The 22,800-nt window shown below is 45.1% G+C and overlaps 1 protein-coding gene across 2 annotated transcripts in view; it reads right to left on the bottom strand.

Moving 5' to 3' along the window:
• Positions 1–22,800, bottom strand: part of STK26 (serine/threonine kinase 26) — a 501,049-nt gene that overhangs the window by 149,010 nt on the left and 329,239 nt on the right. The window contains exons 7-8 of one of the 2 annotated variants that reach the window (XM_069612843.1): positions 14,757–14,905; positions 14,287–14,377 (exon numbers count right to left, since the gene is read on the bottom strand). In XM_069612843.1, coding sequence (XP_069468944.1) covers positions 14,287–14,377; positions 14,757–14,905 — 240 coding nt within the window. Of the gene's footprint in view, positions 1–14,277; positions 14,378–14,756; positions 14,906–22,800 lie in introns of both variants that reach the window. The other variant, XM_069612842.1, reaches the window with a different exon arrangement.

Consider the following 22,800-nt stretch of genomic DNA (forward strand, 5'->3'; position numbering starts at 1 on the left):
CAGAACTGCAGAAGGGTTTCACTGGGCAAACCAACGATCCAGGAGTTGCAGCAGCTGTCCTCTTCCAGCTAGTCTTTGTTTCTTTCGTTCCAGTGGTCGACTGCCTTTCAGCCCATGAGACTCACCTTTTAAACAGTTTTCTCCCTTACATTCCAGCCTAGCGGTCACTCACCCAGTAGGGTGGCTGTTCTTGCAAGACAGTCAGTCAGCCAATCACGCCAGAGTGCATTTGGGAATCCTAGGAGACTAAGCACAGGGAGTTTTGGGTACCTCCCTCACTTCCTGCCCACCCAAGACACTCAGACGCCAAGGGCGGAATTCAGTCCTGAAGCCCGCCAAAGGCATACGAACAAATGGACCAAACCTGGTTTGGCGCGCAGAGAAACACTAGGACCGTTCCAAAAAGAAATGGCAAAAACACCCTGCTGTGTGAGTGACGGCTAGGCTACACTTGAATGGGAGAAACCTGCATAAAAGACAAGGCTTCTTGAACAGAAGACAGTCGACCACTGGACGAAATATCCGAAGGAAGAGGCGCCTGCTGCATGCTCCTGGACTGTTGAACTGCCCGGTGAAGCCCTGCTGCTGGGCTAAAACTGCTTTTCCGAATCGACTAGAGAAGCTCCAGAAAGGACTTCTTCCCTTGGGTTGGTGGCACCAACTAACCGCAAGACAAACTTCCCTGGAAGACCTTCCATAACTGGCTGTACTTTGTTGCTGTTGGAACTGTTAGGTAAGATTTTCACAGAACTGGTAAATCTTCCTGACCTGGGTCAACCCCAGAACTTTTTGCTTTACTAGTGGGATATTTTTCCTTAATACCTCCGAGTGGCAATCTTTCTCCACACTCACAGCATCTTTAACTCTTTATGGGTGTCATTATTTTGACTCTCCATAGTGTCTTTTTAAAATGATCCTCTTTAACAACTTATTGGCAATAAGTGCCTGTTGCTGGGTTGCCCTGGGGGCTCCCCTTTTAACTTTCTTTTGCTCACCTTGAGTGAACTATAGGGCAGAAAGAATCTTTGGATTCCTTTTACATTTGATTCCGTGAAGCCAGCATACCCTAACCTTACGTGGAGTGCTGGGGAGATACAATGTATCCCCTTTCACATTAAAACAAACAATTCTGTTACAGGGACAAGCTTACCTTCAATGGTTGGTGGCAGTGATACCTTGTATTAATTTGGTGCACCTTTTTACCGCGGGCTGTGTTCACAGCTGCAGTAAAGCCACCTAAGGGTGCTCATTTTACCAAAAGGGCCCCAGACTTCTTTTTCCACCATTTTAGTGTTTCTTATTCATTCCCCCCGACATCCAGGGTGGGAAATTCTTTGTGCGATTTTTATCTTCGGCAGGAGCCCCCTGGACACCCCGCCCAGGCTCCAGTCTGTCTGAGGGCAGGAAGCGACTGGAGGAGTCCAAAACTCCCCAGCCCTTTGTCTTACGCCTTGCTTGAATGGGGACAAATCCCGGTGGGGGGTGGGGTGGGCGACTGTCCTCATTGGACAACCAGACCACCCCTTGTAAAATGCAGGGAGAGAATGCAGAGATTGTGTTGTAGTTCCTGAAAGATAATGCAAACCTGGAAGCTGAAAAAAAACAAGTCGATCACTGGAATCAAACCCAAGAGAATGAAGGAAAAGTGGCCGAAACGACTTCCAGCGACCGGAGAGCCTGCTGTGTAACCGGAGCCTGCTGTAGCCCTGTCTTCCAACGAACCTGAGGACTCCAAAAAACGACGACCCTGACCCAGAGCCAGTTGAGACCCACTAGACTCAAGAAGACCTGCATTTTGAGCCATCCCACGCATTGCTGCAATACCCCAAAACCCTGAGATCTTGAGCCACTGTGCGGTGCACAGTCTTCCAAATTCCAAATCTCGCAGAAACTTTGTGGGCATCCTGGTGGATCTCGAGTCCGAAAAGTACCAACAGAGTGCTGGACCTTTGTAACGAGAATTCAACAGCAATGATTTTCTGCTGTCTTCTGTGCTCCTCGAAAAGGCGCCAAATCCGCAGAACCACATTCAGCCGCGAGGGAAACCTTGCCTAAAGCCTTCATTGATCCAAAATTAGTTCTGAGGTCTTGTTTTCAGTTACCACAACAAGGAATCCACTGGCCGGGTATCTGGCTGCAGACCATGCTGCAAAATCTTTAATGAGGTACTGTGTTGGCTTGGTTATGTACTTACCTTAAGTCTCTTAGGATTTCTGTGTAGCTGTGGGGTGTTTTCTGTGATGGGGAGGCCTCATCCAGTGTATCCAGTCTAACTGCTAGAATCCTGCTAGGGTGTCTTCTGCAAAGCCCCTGGACCCTCTTCTAACTCTAAAGTTAAGTACTTGCCTGTTTGCCCAGTTTTCCTAAGGAACTCTGACTTTTGCTACTAAAGAACCTATTCTGACACTGCCTGTTGGTCACTAGTTCTAGTGACCCCCCTTTTGCCACTGAGAATAACTCATGCTCCAACAATAAGTGAAAGACTTTTAAGGGATTGGGCCTTTTGCCTAGAAAAGAAAATCAGTGTTTAAAAGTTACTTGCTTGTAAAGAGTTGGTTGGTAACTTACTCGAAGAGTGAAGAGTTTAAAAAGTTCTTACTTACCTTGGATGTGTGATGCACTATTCTTAAAAGTATGGTTAACATCTTTTCTTCCTTACAAACTGTTTTGCCAGTCTAATAGAAAGTAGATGTGAAGGTAGATTACTCTCCTGTGATTAGGTTGGGCCTTTTCCCAAAAGTAAAGTGTTGGTATCACCAGATTAGTCCTTTGAGGATAATTGCATGAGTGTCCCCTAACTGCGTCTTGCTTCGCCTGCCTTGCTGCTAGCCTGTCCAGAATAAGTCTGTATTGGGTTGTCTACCTAGAATAACTGAGTCATTCAGTAAAGTGTAACCTTGCGTTTTACTTTCCCTGTGCTATCTAACCTACAGTCTGCGGTTCTAACTGTCCCCGATAAGTCATACTTCAAATATCCTTATAGCTGGGAAATATCAAACCTGGACTGCTTGTGAGATATATATGTACATGGAATAAATGCTCCACTATTCACAAAAAGTATACTGTCCACTTGACTGATTAAGTGATTTGTACAGTGTATACTAAATGTAATTGTGAAAGTAACATTGTTTTTTTACTCCCCAAGAATAGGTGTGCCCTGGATGTGTATGAAAAGGTTTGGACTTCCCTAGAACTAATATCAGGGGTTCCAAATAAGGTTTATACGTTGGTCTGTGTACCTTCAAGTAAAGTGTTGTGTTTTTATTATTGTGATTTCATATAATGTGTTCATACTTATTTACCCCATGACTTATCTGGGCCTACCTGTATTTAAATAAATCATATGTTTTATATACATAGTGTTTCAGCGTGTCTTTGTACCATTTGTATTACAATTTCATTTGTACTGATTCTACAGCCCTCTCTCACTCCTAAAATAAGACTGGCTGCTCTGTCTGCTCTACAGGTGGTACAGCCTTATACAAAGAGTGGAGTCTTGTACTGCCTCAGTTGAATGGTTTTGCTAAACCCTTACTTTGACTTGGACTTCAGAAAAACTGTCCTACAGGAACCAAATGCCAGGGTTCGAGAAATCCGCAGTCGAGTGCAACGTCTTTAAGTCAGACCGAAGCTCCAGGAAGATCCCTAGGACCCTCCCGAAGCAGGACGACCCAAGCTCGAGTCACCTCGCAAGAGGGCTGGACTCAAGGAGTGAAGGAAGCCCATGAAGTGTCCAATATCTGCGGGGTGCCATTTGCCAGTAGCTGAAACTGCAAAGTGCAGCTGAACTGAAAAGAGCCAGTTGCGGCCGCCGACCTTCCAACTGAAGTGCATGAGTCCTCCAGACGTCCTCCCTCTTATCCCTATGACTAAGGCCCAAGAACCCAGGATCTGCAACACTGCAACAAGAACAGAAACCAGCTGGATCCTCATCTTCTAACCTAAGGTACTGTGCAGACTAAGGGTTACTTACCTCTTGTCTGTAGCTTGCATTATCTCAGCTCTACCCTTCACAAGCCCAACAGCTTGTGGGTCAGTAGTGATTTTCTACAAACTGACTTTGCGCAAGACTTCTGTGTTCCATAGACATTATTCAAATTGACTGCGACTGTCCTGCAGACTCTTCTGACCCATTGACTTTGATTCCAACTGTCCCTCAGAGGTGGTACATTAGTTCAAGTATGGCTGGGAACGGTTCCACCTAGACTTCTTTGTGGGGGGGGGGGGGGATTGTAAAGTGCTCACATGCTCCGAGAACATATTAACCATTTTCCTTCCCTAACCTTTTCCACCTCCTCAGAATTTTACCAAGTGCAAAAAGTGATATATAAATGCCAATACTGTCCCAGTAATTGAAGTCACTCCGGGGTGGGTGGGTGGGTGTGTGGGTGTGTGTGTGTGTGTGTGTGTCCCCGTGTGTGTGTGTCCGTGTGTGTGTGTCCGTGTGTGTGTGTCCGTGTGTGTGTGTCCGTGTGTGTGTGTCCGTGTGTGTGTGTCCGTGTGTGTGTGTCCGTGTGTGTGTCCGTGTGTGTGTCCGTGTGTGTGTCCGTGTCCTCTAACGAGTATCTACTTGCTTATCTTGATTCTGAGAAAGTGTTATGAAGTGTATTTTTTATTGTTGCATATTGACCTTTTTAAAGGCTTATTTAAAACTGACATTAAATAATTATTTTACTAGAAAACCTTGTGTTAATTGGATACTTGTATGGGTGGATTTCGATGCTACAGCTCACATTTACCCCTCTTGAGATAAGTCTGGCTGCTCAGTCACGCTACCAACTTGTGTAGTACAGACCTATACCAATAGGTGGGTTACCTAATACAAACAAGACTGGTGTAGTCTCCCACAGTGTTACTGCCTACAGTCTTGCCTAATAGCACCTCGTGTGCCGGTCTTCCACGTAGATGTTCATCAAGCCACACAAGAGCAGAGCCTGAACAGACTTCACTTACCTTCTTCTGACATGGCGAGGCGGGACGGGAGGCCTCAACTAGGCCTTCCGAACTTGAAAATCAAAGATCACACGATGTAGTCAACCGTCGCGGCAAATGGATCACTGCTGCCGGCAATGACCAATGGTCAGCGAATGAGAAAGATTCAGACAAAAACAGGAACTTTTTCCCATAGAAAAATTCACAAATTGGATAGAAGAGCAACTGGGGAGGAATCCCTGCACCGAAAGGTCCGGTAAAAAGCTGAAGATGGTCGCAGGGGGTGGGGTTTAGGGAGACCTCATCATTGAATGGGTGCAGTATGATCCAATGTCCAGTGATTGCTTAATGGGAGAGGCATTTTTGAAGCAAGACTGCCTTCTTTTTTACCGAGGATTCCTGGCCGGATGGGGAATATTCATGAGCATGCAAATCCATGCCAGAGCCCATGATGCTGGAGAAGGGATGCTGATTTTGTTAATGGATGACCAGGAACGGGTACACCAAGGTTCAGCCTGGGCAAGGGGCTGTAGATGCAATGCCAATCCTAAGAGGACATCAATTTAATGGTGCACTGTTATTTTGGTTCTGACCTTTGCTTCTTATGGTGGGATTTACCCTATTTATGCAATCACAATGCTTGTATAAAGTTGCAGTGAATTGCCATTTCCATGAAATGTCCATATCGGGTTACCAAAGAATTAATAACTATATAGAACCTACAAATAGGTATAGGTCTAAATAAAGGTGATGTTAACTAGACAAAGTAAGGCTCAGGTACTTAACACAAGCTTTCTGGGAGGCCATAGTTGGCAACTGAATATTGGCATACGCTGAAATTTCTAGTATTAATAGTATATGAAATCCTTATTAACACGTGGCACCCTTTTCCTAGGTTCCAACACTGAAGTATCATTGTTCAATATATCCTTATGGTACGTAGGTTTATGTGATGGCAATATCTCTCCTTTTGACATATCTTTCCACTCCATCCTGTTGTCATCAAATGTCTGCTTAATTTTTCCATCTGCTATGACAATGTCATCACATGACCATCTGCTACCATCTTCCAGTGTCACAGATTTATTGGAGCAACTCCCAACCCTTTGTGGTGAGCGATATTTGGATTCTCCCTTCATAACTCTTCTGGGCTCCTTTACTCTAATCCAATCTCCTTCCTTTACTCTGCTTTTCTTCACATGTTTCCGGCTGTCATAGTATCTTTTATACTTTTCTTGTTTATCTTTTACTCTCCTTACCACTGCCTCCATATCAACATTTTTGTTCTTCTTCAATGTTAACCAAGCTGGTATCAGTCTGTTGGTAGCTATTCTTCCCCTCATCATAGTGAACGGTTCCACTTCTGTTGTGGAGTGTGGTGTGACTTTATAAGTGACCAATGCCTCTTTGCGAGTCTCTCCCCATGGTAAATTGTTCGCCACAGCTAATTGAATGGTATCCTTTATGAATCGGTTCATTCTTTCCACCAACCCATTGCCTATGGGATGATATAAAGATGTGGTCCTGTGTTTAATAGTCCTTTCCTCGAGAAACTTTTGCACATCTAGTGACAAATTGTACACCGTTGTCCGATATCAACTCATGAGGCTCGCCTTCCCTATTAAAAATTTCTCCCAGAAATTTTTTAACTTTCATGGCAGACACTGATTCTTCTATAATGCCACACTCCGCCCACTTTGAAGTATAGTCAACTAACACAATTATATAAACTTTGTGAAGTTCTAATATCTCGTATGGACCCGATATATCAATGGCCCACTTTGTCCATACTGATTCTGGTATCACTACAGGATGTAATGGTGTGGCTCTGGTAATTTTTCCCTTGTCACTTACTGCACATGCAGAACACTCTTTCACAATATTTTCCAACTAACTCCACATGTTGGGCCACCAAAATGTCTCCCTTACTCTCCTCTTAGTTAAATTCCTCCCTGTGTCCTTCCTGTGCTATTTCCATAATTTTCTCTTAGACTTGTAGGCAGAACAATGTGATCTCCGCGATATATGCAATCACCACAAGACATTTCATCTTTCTTGTTTTCCCAAGATGAAACTTCTCCAGCTACTTCCTTCCAATCACTCTTTATCGCTTTCCTTAGGTGTCCCTGCTCCACATCCATCTTGGTAGCCTCAGCCCAATCCTCCTTGATGAAGCTGGGATGCATTTGTGCTATGACACTGTCCATCTACACTTCTTCATTAACCCCCTCAACAGTTGAGGAACATGGTAAGCGAGAAAAACCATCAGCAACTTTGTTCATTCTGCCAGGCATAAAACTAATGGTTAGATTATATTTCATTATAATTAAAATCCACCTTCTAATCCGAGGAGAAGTCAAATGAGGATTTTTAGGATTTAAGATGTGGATAAGTGGCTTATGATCCGTCTTAATCTCAATGGGAATTCCCCATAACAGCCCCTTGAAATGTTCTAAAATCCACATCAAAGCCAAAGCCTCTTTTTCTATCGTGGAATAGTTGTTCTCGGCATCTTTCAATGTCCTAGAGGCAAAAGCAATCGGAACCACAATCCCATTCTGAACTTGCTCCAAAACACCTCCTAGCCCTACATTGCTTGCATCAACTGACACAATGGTCTTTGCAGTGCGGTCAAACATTTTCAAAGAAGGAGCTCCATTTATCAAAAGTTTGATTGTTTATAATTCATTTCTACATTCACTTGACCATTCAAACTTTATACCTTTTTTTCATCAAACTTCTCAAGTGAGTTGTTTTGTTAGTATAATGGTCAATAAACTGAGTAGTATTCAGTCAAGCCCAACAAGCTCTTCAGCTGATCTTTGTTAGCAGGTTCAGGAAGTTTGAGTATTGTGTCTACCAGAACTTCTTTAGGCTTTATTCCATTAGCATCAATACAATGACCAAGATACATCACTTCACTCTTATTTTACATTTTTCAATCTTTAAGGCAAGTCCTTTTTGTCATAGTATTTGCAAAACTCCCAGAATTTTGGCATCATGTTCTTCCTCCGACATGGCTGATATCAAAATATTATCCTGGAAATAATATACTCCACGTAAACCTTCAAATAGATGCTGCATCAGTCTCTGAAAAACAGCAGCCGCAGATGCTAAACCAAATGGCATCCTCTTAAAAACGAAAAGCACCCAATGGTGTCATAAATGATGTGACATGTTTAGATTCTTCCTCCAAAACAACCTCAATGATATGCAGAGGATAAATCAAGAGTGGTAAAGTATTTGGCAGGCTCTATGGAGGTGAGCATCTCTCCTATGTTGGGCAGAGGATGGCGATCTACACATATGTTATTGTTAAGATCTTAGATTTACACACATCCGGATGGATCCTTCTGGTTCTCTCACTATTACAATAGGGGACAACCACTCCGAGCACTCTATGGGCTCAATAATGTCTTGAGAGCACAACTTTTCCAACTCTTTCTTTAAAGGTTCGCGAGTGCCAAGTGGTATATTCCTCAATTTATGTACTACTGGTATTGCTCCCTTCTTCAGTATGATGCGATGTTTAAATCCTTTGAGCATGCCTATGTTGTTGAAAATATCAGGAAAACTTTGCACCAAGCTGGCAGCAGAATCAAAACATCTGTCCATGACACTCAAAATGGGACTGTTTTCTCCTGGATGAATTCCAATTTTCAAAGCAGCTTGCTCCCACCATCCAACTATGGCAAAACCCTCACTGGCCACATACAACTTGCAATATGTTTGTCTCCCTTTGAACATTAATTGAACCCAAACATATCCAATAATATCAATAGGAGACTTGCCATAACCAGTAGCTTTGACTTTAGTTAGGCATAAATCTTCGTTTTTTTTTTTTTTTTTTTTTTTTTAAATTCCTTGAAATGTGTGTTTGTCTACTATTGTGTATGGGGATCCCATATCGACCATAACTTTTATAGTGATTCCATCAATGGCCATTGAAACCCATGGACCAACAGTACTTTCTTTGGAAGAGAGCCAAAATTTGTATTTCTTCTTCAAAATCAGACGTTATTGCTACTACCTCATCCGATTCAGAAGTTCCTTCAACAGCCCTCACTCCCAATGTAGCACTCTTCGCATGTTGACGATAGCCTCTGCCACCATTTCTTCGTGTTATACCTCTTCCTCTGTTGTTTCGACACATTTTGCCATAGTGTCCCATTTGACCACATCTGAAACACTCAGCACTGATTGCTGGACAGTCTTTATCCGGATTGGTATGCTTGTACCACCCACATCTGCCACAATTACTCTGAGATCGGTAAAACGTTTCCCTATTCTGCCTGGAACTCATACTTAAGTCAGATCTCACAATCCTCTTTACCATGGCAACCAATGCTTCTTCATCTTTATTAGTTTCTTCACTTTGTATAACCTGAATGGATTTTGTATCACATAGTCCCTGCTTACTTTGTACTTCCTTCATACACTTGTCTCCCAATTCAATAGACCGTGCAATTTCTAACGACTGTTCCAAGGTTGGATTTTTTGCTTGCCAAAGTCTGTTGAATCTTAGGATCTGCAACATGAAAAACAATCTGATCTCTTAAGTATTCATTCGGTAGTCCAGTAAATTCACATGTAGCAATGAGACCTCTTAACGCTGCGACATACATGTCAATAGATTAATTTTTTAATGGTCTTCTGGTAAAAAACCTATATCTTTCCAAAACTACCAAGTGTTTGCCCAACTTCGATAAAGCAATGTCATATTTCCTGGGACTAAACGCAGAATCTCCAGACCCACCTGCACCATCACCAGGAAGAGTTCGAAATATCCTCAAAGCTTCAGCTCCTATACAACTAAGTAAAGTAGCCTCCTTTAGGTCATCATTGAACTTTGCACCTCCAATGGCCCTCATATATACTTGAAAATTATCAAGTCATTGTTCCCACTAAGAAATTGGGCTACCAGGCTGAGCCAAAAACTTTTCCGGAGCTGGTATGCTTTGCATATTGAAGACTTTATAGTTTATGCTTCCCGACAATTGTTAGTTCAGTTGCCACAATCAGATGATCTTTCTTATAACAACTCTCCAACTGTCGTGTATCAACAGACTGATGATCTCCTCTGCTTTGATTTGATTTCAGTCCTTTTATGACATATTAATTGCACTCATGTGTCAACAGGCACTGATGATCTCCCTGCTTTGATTTAATTTAAGTCTTTTTATGACACATTAACTGTTTTTAATGCTTTGCAATGGGCATATTATTTACTCGCACTAGCTGTCCAATTTGAAGTTCTTTACATTGATACAACCACTTGAAATTGCGATCGATCATGCAACTCTGTATAATCATCGACTGGACTTGACGTTTTTATACCACGGCAGTCTGTTACACTGTTGCACTTCCAAGTATAAACCAATGTGTACCTTTAATACGAACCGCCGCGTATTGAGTCCAAGATGGCGGCACGTAGAGCACGCTTTGAGGTGCTTTCCTCAGATCTCGTCAAAACGTCACTGCATGTTACGTGGCCTCACACATACCCCTCTTTCGTCCGTTGCAGTTCGCGCATCTTTTGAATTACGTAACCGAAGCTGCCTTCAGCGGTACGGATTCTTCCTTTTTCTTTTTATATTGTATACTTATATGAAATAATCTGTACCTTGACTGCCGATGTGGATTCTGGCCACTTGTTCCGTCGTTTACTTAACGCCCTCTGGAACTCTCTGGTCTAAGGAACACTGGCCTCCTTGTCGCCACTTGTTATGCTTATTGTTCATATATTATTAAAGATACCGCGTACACACAACATATTCTGTAGTTTGTGTGTGTTTATTCCATGTAGAGAGTTCCCTCGATGTATCTGTTCCGATGCTGTTCCCCAGCTGTCTGATTCCGAATTCCAAATCCGACAGCTAGAGAAAATCATCCAGAACGAACAGTTATGAAGGTTCTAATACCCTTCAACATTATAACAGGAAATGTTCGCTTTTTCAACTTTCCTCCTTTCACTTCAATGGAGCAAACGCCCGCCCCCCCCCCCCCCCCCCCCCCCAAGTTATCTGCTGAATCCTTGGGGATTTTTGTGGCGAGTGAGGCCCTGTTAAAACAAAACACAGAAGTACACTTGCACACCGGTATTCAAATAGCAATTCTATGTAAATATTCTAATTCATAGGGTGTGTTTTAGTAGGATTCAAGGTGCAGGGGAGAGGGACTCTGCCTTGGTATCTGGGCCGGAATACAATAGAGAACAAAAAGAAATCCAAATTATGGAAAACTGCGTCCCCTGCACACTTTCTAGATGGCATAAAGCCTAGTTGAGTTAAACAAAGTTTTGAAAATCTCTAGTGATTCAAAATTGACAACAGTTCATAAAGAAATTCAATAGATCATTTTGCTTTTTGAGAATACAAGGGTCTTCTCCTTTTTATTGATTTTTTCTGTGATGGCCCAACGTGTTTCGAGATTCATATTCTCTTCATCAGGGGCTTAAAATTTCAACATAACTTTCACAAGCATCTATAAAGAACATATATAGAAAGGAAATTACATGAGTGTCATGCTAAATTCAAAAGAATGTTTTTGACATGTTTCATTCAAATATGTTTTGAATGAAACATGTGCTTGTGAAAGTTATGTTGAAATTTTAAGCCCCTGATGAAGAGAATATGAATCTCGAAACACGTTGGGCCATCACAGAAAAAATCAATAAAAAGGAGAAGACCCTTATATTCTCAAAAAGCAAAATGATCTATTGAATTTCTTTATGAATTGTTGTCAAAATTTTGAATCACTAGAGATTTTCAAAACTTTAACTCAACTAGGCTTTATGCCATCTAGAAAGTGTGCAGGGGACGCATTTTTCCATTATTTGGATTTCTTTTTGTTCTCGAGTGAGGCCCTGTTGCCAGCTTCAATCATTTAAATTGGGGTGAACGGCTACCCATCGCTGGGAACCTGTCTCCACGTTATTCACCTTTATTTGTATAGTGTATCACAAGCTACAACTTTTTTTTTATTAAAATGATTGTTTACATTTTAAACTTTTTATTTATAGCACTTAACATATTGAATCAAACCAAGATTTCAATCACATCAAGAGGCTCACAACATAAAGAAAGAGAAGTAAAAAAAAGAAAACAGAATAAACATGGCCCAATGGATAGTCATATCTGGATCTTCGATAATCCCATGATGTCAGAACTGCACATTAGTGTAAATCAGTTTTTTGTCTTTTCCCAAAAGGATGTGCGCCCATCTAGCTTCTGGGTCCGTTTGCTGCGTAGAAATCTTGAAGTGGTCTCTAAAGAGGTTTCTCTTTTGCACCAGGGCTGGGCAATCCATTATACTGTGTTGCTACGTCTCTTGCGTTAACTCATTAAGGCAGAAGCGACAATGTTGTTCTGAACTAGGAATTTGCCTCCGTTTCGCAAGTCTGTATCTGGTTAGGAGCGTGTTCAGATGTAATTTCAAGAATCACAAATAACTCTGTTCGGTAAATTGGCAGCTCTTTTAAAGTCCTTATGTCGATCTCGCAATGTAGATTCATCTGTTATGCCGATTTTGCTCGAATGGTTCTGGCCCAGTCATTGTGCTAATTCATTGGAGTGCTTCAGGGCCATTTAGTGTCTCCCTTTAAGGATGAACAACCAAGTTATTTTTATGATGTGCACTGAACAGGTGAACAGTTTTTTTGTATATTTTCTACTGTGTACATATATTTTTATTTTTACCACAATGTCTCGAGTACAATATTCTCAAAATGGCTACTGCGCGTGATAAAAGTCCCATTCTTTGTGCCATCTTTATTTGCTTTCTTCCGTCCTCTTCAGGTCGAAATTGCCAGAGGCACTTTTGTGGTAGTCCAGCTCTGAACTCCCATTGAGTTGTGTGGGCGTTTGTGAGGGGAGAAAAGGGGTTTGGAGAGTACTAGCTGAAACTTTGTTTCGGGATTGCCTGGTCCCAATCCACATTTCAGGCAAGGTAAGCCCTGTTGCTGAGCAGAACCTGAAGTGGCACTATTGGACAGCCTCCACCTCTTTGAATTTTGAAGGCAATCTCAAAATGTTGCCTTGTAGCCCAACATAAGATCGAAGCATCTGGCGCTGAAGGACTACCAGAGACCCACTGCTGGCCATCCGTTTTAAGACTTGTGCATTGAAATCAACAGGAAAGACCTGAACTGGAGCGGTGATAGCAAGTTTGAAGCACTGCTTTGTATAAATTGCTAGGTCTGCATTTGGCCTGGGCACACCTTGCACTGGACTGCAGCTTTGCACAGCTGCTTGCCGTCTCATTGCTGTAAACATTGATGGCACCTTCAAGGCTCCACTGGCACCTCGCCAACCTACTGCTGCCACTCTCACAAGAAAGGGCCTCATGGAAACCAAAGACAAAGTGGAAATAGAGTAGTCTTCACTCGATCTTGGGGTCTCGGTCCAAGTCCAGTTTACCATTGAACCCGCAGACCATGAACCTTCCTACAGCCAATCCTACTTAGTTTTCACCGATTCCTGTGGTGTCTGTTGTGTTGCAAATCTGAGTCCACAGGTTGAGCTCTCTATCCCCTCCCCCCACTGAAATCCCCCCATTGACCTGCATTGGGTGTAAAGCCCTTATCTTAAAAGTAGCTAACTTTTCATGCCAAAGGGGGTGAAGCCTGCGTCAGGAGTCCTACCTTAGCTCAGCGTGGGCCTGGGGACTGGTAGTCGTACCCCCTGTAGCTGGAGTACTAACTAGGAGCTTTCTAGTGACCTTTTTACAGAAAGCTGCTCAAGGTTAAATGCTTGCAACAGACTGCACTCGGAAAGGGTAGGGATACACTTCCTAAGCATTGTTGCAATATGCTGAGGTATACCAGCTTTGTAGACTTGTAAAACTGCACTGATCCGGTTGTCTTTCCACTTTAGCTATTTACAGTGTATATTCCTATGACACATTGTTTCATTCTAAAGTGGAAGATAGCCCGTTTTTGTGTTATCCAAATAACTATATATGCTTTATAGTGATTTCAACAGACTATTTTTGTACTTACCTATGTGGAAATCTGTTCAAGAAAGTCGAGGCTTAGTTACTACTTTATCTATAGAAAAAGCCATTATCAGCAGTAGTTGTAGGTGGGCATTACACATAGTATGCTAGGGACAAATCTCACGTCACTTTTACTCTACAAATTAAAGTACATTTCAGCAGAGAACAATATTTGTATGCTCTCAAAACCACCTTCCTTTCCCTTATGATCGGGAACAACTTTTCTACAAAGCACCAATATTCTGGCAGTGTGCGTTAGGTACTTGAAGCAAAACAGACTGCTAAACAACTGCGGTGTCAGTATTATTCTAAAACCATGAAAGATCTACAGCAAAAAACAGTGCTTCTTACTGCACATACTGTTCCATTTTGCAAGTTCTTGGCATCAGTCTTCTTTCGAACGGTAAAATTCCATTCAGGGTGGGAATTGTTCTCTTTGTTGCTGGATTCCCTGCAAGCATGTTAAAAAAGAAGATTTAAAGTCATAATAAATGTAGGTTTGCACAAACTACAATTTTACTCATTCTAGTGTTTGTTGGGCCAGCAATTGCCCATGGATGTTCTCCACAACCCCCGCCATGAACACAGTTTCCACAACTCTAAGTTCACACGCGTTTGTCACATTGGATGGATTCACCGTCTGATATTTATTCTTTCACTATATTACATCTTGGTCACACAATTTTCTCTAAACCCAGATGCAATTTACACAACACATAAAAGGAAAACGGTAATATAAATACACTTGATCATTAAGTATATTTTTATGTTACAAGCAACAATCAAAATCCAGCTTTTCTAGAGTCTTTCACATCAGATTATGCACTTACGAGTCAGAGTCACCAGAATCTGAATCGTCATCACTGTGGCCTTCTGCTTTCCACCTCTTGAACCTATCAATCAGTTCTGTCAGGTAGGAAGTCCTCTTGGCATTCTTCACAATAAATTTGTGCTTTAGCAGTTCTTTAGCTGTAGGACGCTGCATCAAAAACAGATAAATTTGCAGTTTTATGCATGTTCCAACGACCCACGATCAGGAGCAGTCTTGAATAAAGCCATACGTTTTATACACATTGCAAGAAAATATTAAACTTGGCTGTATGGCTTGCACCCTGTGGCCAACTTGCTTACATGCTAAAATGCCTCTTAACAGATAAATTAGGTGTTACTCACCGGAGTGACTAACTTACTGCTAGTCCATAGTCCCCTTTCCTCCATCCTGTATGGGCGTCCCTCACTAAGGGCGGGAACGGAACCTTTTTTCACCAGAAAAATAACACTTTGCCTTTAGGTTTATATGAACATGGGGGTGTGACCCTGGGAACATGCGCTGCCCTAACCCCACCCACCAGCGCCACACCTCAGTCACCTTTGACATATCGGCTGTATTGAACTGTTCAACCTCGCTGCTCTTTTTTTTTTTTTTAAGGGGAAGGATGGTGGGACGTATGGAGGAAAGGTCTCCCTGTATTGGGGTTCCATAGCTCTGGAAACTCCTAGGACCTCGGGAGATGGCTGGTTTCACAGTTAGTCTTGGGACTGGTTGTTTCTACCAGCCAAAGGGAAGGAGTTGTCATCTTCGGAGCTCCTCTGTCGCACAGAAATCTGGGTCAGGAGAGCAGTGGTCGCTTCACAGTGTTGCAAAGGGTCTGTAGGTGTCTCTGGTAGTCTTCTTCGGTTGCTTAAGCTTCCAGTGGTCGACGCCTCACCTTTTATACAATTCCAGCACGCAGTCCTCTGCAATCTCTCTCAGCATTTTACAGAAAGGGGCATTTGGCTGACCAATCAGGACAGCCAAACCATCTCTGGGAGCTGGACCTATTCAGGCACTCTAGCAGACAAAGGACAGGGGGGGTGGAAAACTCTGCCCCCATTTCCTGCCTGCCCAGACACTTGGAGTACAGGCGGTGTGAGAATCCGGACTGTCTCACTTACTAGGCCCCAGGGATCGGTCGTCCAGGGGCCCAAGACACAGCAATAGCTATTTGATCCAGTTCCTGGGGGTGGACCAGTGCTGGATGATCACCTGAATGAGGGGTCCTAAGGGAGTAGTTTCTTACCTACAACTCCATTTCTCCAAAGTTGGTATCTTTCATGGATTCACATGCAGTGAATATTTCCCGTCAGGCTGGGAAACCTCGGCAACTTTAATATAGCGTTTAAACCTGAACACATTGGGGTCCTATCAATGTTCTTTTTGGGTGCTGCAAGCTACACCATTAGGACGTCTGGTATAAATAGCCCCGCCACTGCGGCTACCCTTGATTTGAACCTCCAAAACAGAGGAAACCGAACCAAGGTTTGCCTGCAGGGGAGGCCGGTGGGCACATGTGAATCCACGTAAGATACCAACTCTGGAGAAATTGAGTTACAGGTAAGAAACTACTCCCTTCTCCAGCATTGGATCTTTCATGGATTCACATGCTGTGAATAGATTATAAAGCAGTATGACAATTTGGAGGTGCATAACAGGCAAACCACACCCCATGCCTTAAGACATGACAATGAACCCAACAAATGACATGTACCCACAGGCGTAACAAAAACAGTAAGGCAAAAAACAGAACACCCCCTGAATCTGTGGGTCGTACCTTACTTAAACAGGCGTTGGAGGACTGCCCGTCCCACCTGCACATCTTTCACATGTTGCTGCCCCAGACAGTAGTGCCTGGTGAAGGTATGCTGCACCGCCCAGGAAGCCGCCTGGCAAATGTCCACGAGTGGTATACCAGACCATAGCGCCACCGATGATGCCGTGGACTGTGTAGAATGGGCCCAAGGAGCGCCCCTCAAAGGCTTGCCAGCTGTCATGTGACAAAATGAATGGTAGAGGAGACCCAACTTTCAAATAGATAGCCCCTTGTTGGAGGGACCAAATGCCGCAAACAGCCGTTTTGAACGCCGGAAACCCAGCGTACGGTTCAGATAAAACTTCAATGCCCTCTTGATGTCCAGAGAATGCAGGGCTTTTTCTGCCAGCGTGGTCGCATTAGCAAAGAACGAGGGTAGGGCAATGGAAGCCAGTTTGTGAAATGCAGACTGCACTTTTGGGATAAAGTGCGGATTAGTAGCTAGGCAAACTTTGTCCCTCAAATCTCAGATACGGCGGGTCAATGACCAGTGCCTGCAATTCTGACACCCTTCTGGCCGACGTGATCGCAACCAGAAATGCGACTTTCCACGAGAGGAACTTTAAGGAAGCCGTCAACATGGCTTCAAACAGTGATTTCATCAGGGCAGAAAGAACCACATTGAGGCTCCATACCGGTGCAAACCTCTTCTCTGAGGGAAATGTCTGAAACAGTCCTTTCAGAAAATGTTTATCCAACCGATCACTAAATAGGGGAGTGTTTAGGAGAATTCTCATAAGTGTGCTAATTCCCTTCCCCTTAGAGACCCCCAGCAACTTTGTTGGATTTTGAGGACTTGATTTTTATTTTTGACAGCACAACAAAAAACCAGAGGGAGCCACATGGCACCAGCGCTAAATGCAAACAATACGAGTAACAATACATATTGCGTAAATGTAGCATATTGATAAAAGCAATATACAAAGTATTAATACATACACCATAACAGGACACTATTTAAGGGGAACCACCTGGGGAGGTAGAAGGAGAAGTAGACGGTGAGGTCATGGCAGAAATATAGTCTCGGAATCTCGGCCAGATGTCTCTCGGCCTGGAGTGGGAATGCTGCATAGCACTCCAGGACTGCTCAGTATCGTGAGCCCATGTGACCGATCTGAGCCACTGAGTATAGGTAGGCGCTCTAGGGCAGAGCCAACAGAGTAATATACAGTGAACTGCCAGTAGCATGCAGAGGCCTGCCAGTTTCTTTGCATCACGTGGTAACTGCGGGAGATCATTGAATAAGCAGTGCAGTGGGGTGGGGTGATTGGGTGTTCCAGAATGTCAGAATGTAGAGCAAATGTCTAGCCAAAATTGGGACAGACGGGGACGTAGCCACAACATGTGTATATAGGAGGCTTGATCTGCGCCGCACCTAGGACAAGTGGGGGGAGGGGTTGGCGTGAAACATGCGGTGGAGTCTCATGGGTATATGATGATACCTGTGTAAAATTTTAAACTGAATGAGTTTAAAGTTAGTGTTGTAGGAGACCTCGTGGGTACGGGTGCACATCCGAGCCCACCTCTCGTCGGTGATCTCAGCACCAAGGTCCTCCTCCCATCTGCGTCTCAGCTCGGTGAAGTGGGGGGCCGCTCTAGTCTGCAATAATGAATAGAGCCTCGACACCTTACCTCTGAAGGAGAGATAGGAGCAAAGATCCTCAACTATAGGTTCATCAGTGGGTAAGGCGGGGAAGTCTGAGTCTCTGGACTTGAGATGTGTTCGGAGTGAAGAGTACTGTAGCCACACCGAGGGTCGGCGCCTGAGCGAAGGGGGAAGGTCAGACCATTCTATAAAGTTTCCCTGTTCAAAGGCATCACGTAAGGTCAGGAAGCCGGCAGCGGCCCAGCGAGTGACCACCGAAAGTGGGATATGTGCAACATCGGGAAGGAAGTTCCACAGTGGCAGATCCCCCATGGAACGGGCAGGGTGTGTCGACCATGGACCAGAGTTTGGTCAACGCCAGGGATGTACAAGCCACCGGATTCGCAGAATTTAAGGCAGGGGGGATTGGCTGGAGGACCAGGGACCCGATCACTCGGTCACAGACAGCTAGCTTCTCAAGGCAGACATGGGGGGTGGGGGGGTCAATAGTGCTGAACCAGAATGCAGCGAACTGTGATTGGGCCACCACCCAGTATCTGATGAAATTGGGTGAGCTAAAGCAGCCCAATGCCTTAGGAGCAGTTAGTGTAGTCAATTTGAGCCGGACGGCCCCAGAGTGCCAGAGGAAGGTGTTACATATGGTGCGCAGTGTTTGGAAAAAGGTATCCCCAGGCCACAGAGACAGATTGTATTACCTCAATTACTGTATCGATTTACCAATCATTTTAAGTATGCCTATTCTGCCTGCTAGTGAGAGGGGAAGCTTAGTCCAGCTGGAGGTTTTAGCCTCCAGGTTAGTTAGATAAGCGTGATAATTGTCGTCACGTAGCTGTGATGTGTGCCGGGAGACCACCACCCCCAGGTAGGTGAAGCTACTAGAGGAAGCCCAGTTGAACCCATGAAGATCGGGAGGGGGTTGTGTCGAATCTGTGAGTGGGAATAATGTAGACTTGGAGCAATTGACCGTCAAACCGGATATGTCCCCAACTCGAGCCACGTCTGTCAGTATAGGTAAAAGATTAATTTCAGGGGAATCGAACAAACAGCAGGGTATTGCAGGCATAAAGGGAAACTATGTCAGTCTGGCCAGATGTGCGCAACCCTGTGTGCGAGTGTGACTGCCGAATCAGGTCAGCAAAGGGCTCCATGGCTATGGCAAAAATGAGTGGGGAGAAGGGGCATCCCTGGCGTGTACCTCTAAATATCTGAAAGGGGGAGGGGCACCTGTCTTCCGTGCGGACCTTGGCCGAAGGGGCGGTGAAAAGGAGCTTTATCCAGGCGCGGAAGTTGGGGCCGAATTTGCATTTCTCGGGAACACACCACAGGTATTTCCAAGAAACTGAATCAAATGCCTTTTGCATATCTAATGTGGCTGCCACTGCATGTGTGGCCGGGTCGATTCTGCTGATTACATTGAAGAGTCTCCGTAGATTTAGGGAGGTGGACCTGCCAGGGACGAAGCCAGCCTGGTCTGGATGAACAATGTGGGACATGCACGGGCCTAAGCGATTGGCAAGTAGTTTGGCAAATATTTTAATATCGCTATTAATCAGCGAGAGGGGTCGGTAAGAGCTACACTGCATGGGGACTTTACCAGGTTTGAGGAGCACCGTAATCAATGCCTCCCGGAGAGAGACGGTGGAAGTATGCCCATGTCGCACGATTCTTCCCATAGGGTCAGTAGGAGCGGCGCTAGTTGGGCCTTGTATAGTTTGTTGAAATCCATCGGGAGCCCATCAGGGCCGGGAGCATTCCCCGATGCCAGTGACTCGATGGCCTCCACAATTTCCTCTAGGGTAAAGGGCCTCTCGAGGGAGGCACTAGTGTCGGCTGATAGGACTGATAAAGGGAGGTTCTCCAAGTAGGAGTTGATTTCAGAGATCTGAGAAGTGTCAACCTCCGAGTACAGGGAAGTGTAAAACGCAAGAGACTCAGAGTTAATGTCTTGGGGAGAGGTGGCGAGTGTGCCATCTGGTCTAGTAATGGCCGGTATGTTGGGGGCACCGAATTAGCGACGTAGCAGCCTAGCTAACATTCTGCTGGGGCGCTCACCCTCGCCGTATTTCCTCGCCGAACGAGGGGAGTCCAGGAACTTAACCTCGTGCTCGGCAAGGCCACGGAGCCTGTCCAGCTCAGAACCCATCATCGCTAAAGTAGCCGGAGAGTGATCTACAGCGTATTGGGATTCATAAACAGATAGGGCTGATTCGCTGGTGGCGATGTCAGCACGAATGCCCTTAAGGATGCCACTGCTCTTAGGGATGGAGACTCCTCTCGTGTGTGCCTTAAAGGCTTCCCAGAGCACAGCGTGTGTGGAGACAGAGTTTGTGTTAATCTCGAAATATTCCTCGATGGAGGATTCAAGCTCGGAGGCAAAAACCTGGTCAAAAAGCGCGTGAGGACTCATCCTCCACTGTCTTGTTTTGTTGGCGTCCGATCCCCAGTTTAAGGAGATTAGTACCGGTGAGTGGTCCGACAGTCTCCTGGGGAGAATGGCCAAGTGAGTTACGCATCTAACCAGTAAGTCTGTGACAAGTCATCTATCTATTCTAGAGTGGGAATCATGCACTGAGGAGTAAAAGAAGTATGTATGGTCATCAGGATGCATCAGGCGCCAAGCGACCACCAGTGCTAAGCGAGGGAGCGAAGTCAAGATAGAGTAGGCTGCCCAAGACAGTTGGCGAGGGCGAGAACCGGACCTATCCAAGGTGACATCTAATATCGTATTGAAGTCCCCGCCCCATAAAATAGGAATCAGGGGGTAGCTCAAGTAGAGTGGCTAGGTGAAAGTACAAGTCAGGATCGTCGACGTTAGGACCATATATGTTCAGAATAACTATCTCCTGATGTTGTAATGTACCAGTTATGAGTACAAATCTTCCAAGTGGATCTATGTGGGATTGCTGACAGGTGAACTTCAAACTTCTATGTATTAGGGTGAGGGTGCCTCGACTCTGAGTGGAATAATTAGTGTAATATCTCTGGGGGCCCCATTGCTTGGTGAATCGTTCACATTGCTCCGAGCGAGCGTGGGTTTCCTGTAAACATAGGATCTTTACTCCGTGGCATTCAGCGTGGAGCTGAATCTGCCGCATCTTCTTATAATTGCCCAATCCCCTGACATTCCAGCTCATAAAGGTAAGAGAAGTATCAGCCATATTCGTAGGAGTGGTGGTGGAATAAGCAAAGGTGGATTCCAGGGACATGAAAGGTGTGTACCTTAGGTGTATGCAGTCGGCTGACTGCATATATGAATTGATTGGGCGTGGTGCCTGCGGGGCCTCTGAAGGCTGTCAAGACATTTTTAAACCATAACATTCCCCTCCAACCCCCCGCCCACATCCCTCCCCCAATCAGAGGGACGAAACCCGAATAAAACCAGAACCACCATAAACTTTTAGGCATCAGCGCCTGGGGGTCTGTTAATAGCCGGGCGATGGCGGCCGGACTGGGAAGAGCGTAAGGCGATTTATGCTACGTAGTAGGTTAAAGCGGAGCATTTAGAGTGGGTGCAGGCTACATCCGGACCAGATCTATAAGCAAGGGCCCACGGGAGAATGGGGTGGGGCCATGCGCTCCGACACGGCACCAAAAGAATCACAGAAGTGGTTGGGCTGCAGTGCCGGGTGGCACCAAGTGGGAGGGCCCAACAAGGAGCAGATAGCACCGCACAAAATGCAATAGCGTGGCGTGGGAGTCACCTATGCAGAGGAGCAATGGAGCAACATTTCAACTTCAACAGAATAAACTACTGTGAGAGGGTGGCCACCGTGGGGGTGGTGGGGGAGCGCCGTGGCGGTCCCACACGTGGCTCAGGTGCGGAGCAACCATAGATACACATGAAACATACAACAAACTGTACAGATCAGCCAGGAATGTGTTAGTCTCTAAATTTCGAAGCCTCTTCTGGGATGGTGAAAAAGTATGTACTGTTAGAGTGTTCGATCCTCAGTTTAGCAGGGAAAAGCATGGAGTACTTGACTCCTAAGTCTCAGAGTCTCGTTTTCACCGCAAGAAAGGTCTTACGCTCTTGTTGCACAGCCACAGAGTAATCCGGGTACAAGTGTATTGTTGCCCCTCCTAGATGTAGCTCCCCCTTGGCCCTGGCCGCCCGGAGCAGGGCGTCACGGTCACGGAAATTTAGGATTCTGGCTATGATGGGACGGGGCACCCAGCCTGGGCTTCGCGGTCAAGGAACAGTGAGCTCTTTCCACTGCAAATTGTGCCGAAAGCTTGGGGTTATCTAGGAGTGTTAGAAGGGTGTGCTCCACGTAATCCTCCATGGGCTCCCTGATATTGTCCTCCGGTATGCCGATGATGCGAAGGTTATTCCGCCTGGAGCGGGATTCGAGGTCATCATTTTTTTTTTCGACCGAGACCCGGCTGGTTAAGGTGGTCGCAAGGAACCTAGGTCATCCTCCCGGTGCCAACCCTTGTTTCGATCTCTGCAACTCTACTATCTGTTCTTTCAATATGGGCCTTTATGGACGAAATGGTCCCGTTCATATCGTCCAATTTGGTGTGTAGCGTAGTGAAGCCCTCGTGCATATACTCCAGCATTTTCTGCGAGTCATCAGGGGTAGAGGATACTGTGGCGGCTGGTGAGTCCTCAGGAGGGTCAAGCGGCGGCTTGGAGGG

The sequence above is a fragment of the Ambystoma mexicanum genome, chromosome 5p, assembly GCF_040938575.1.
Source record: "Ambystoma mexicanum isolate Mex_15411 chromosome 5p, UKY_AmexF1_1, whole genome shotgun sequence".
NCBI lineage: Eukaryota > Metazoa > Chordata > Amphibia > Caudata > Ambystomatidae > Ambystoma > Ambystoma mexicanum.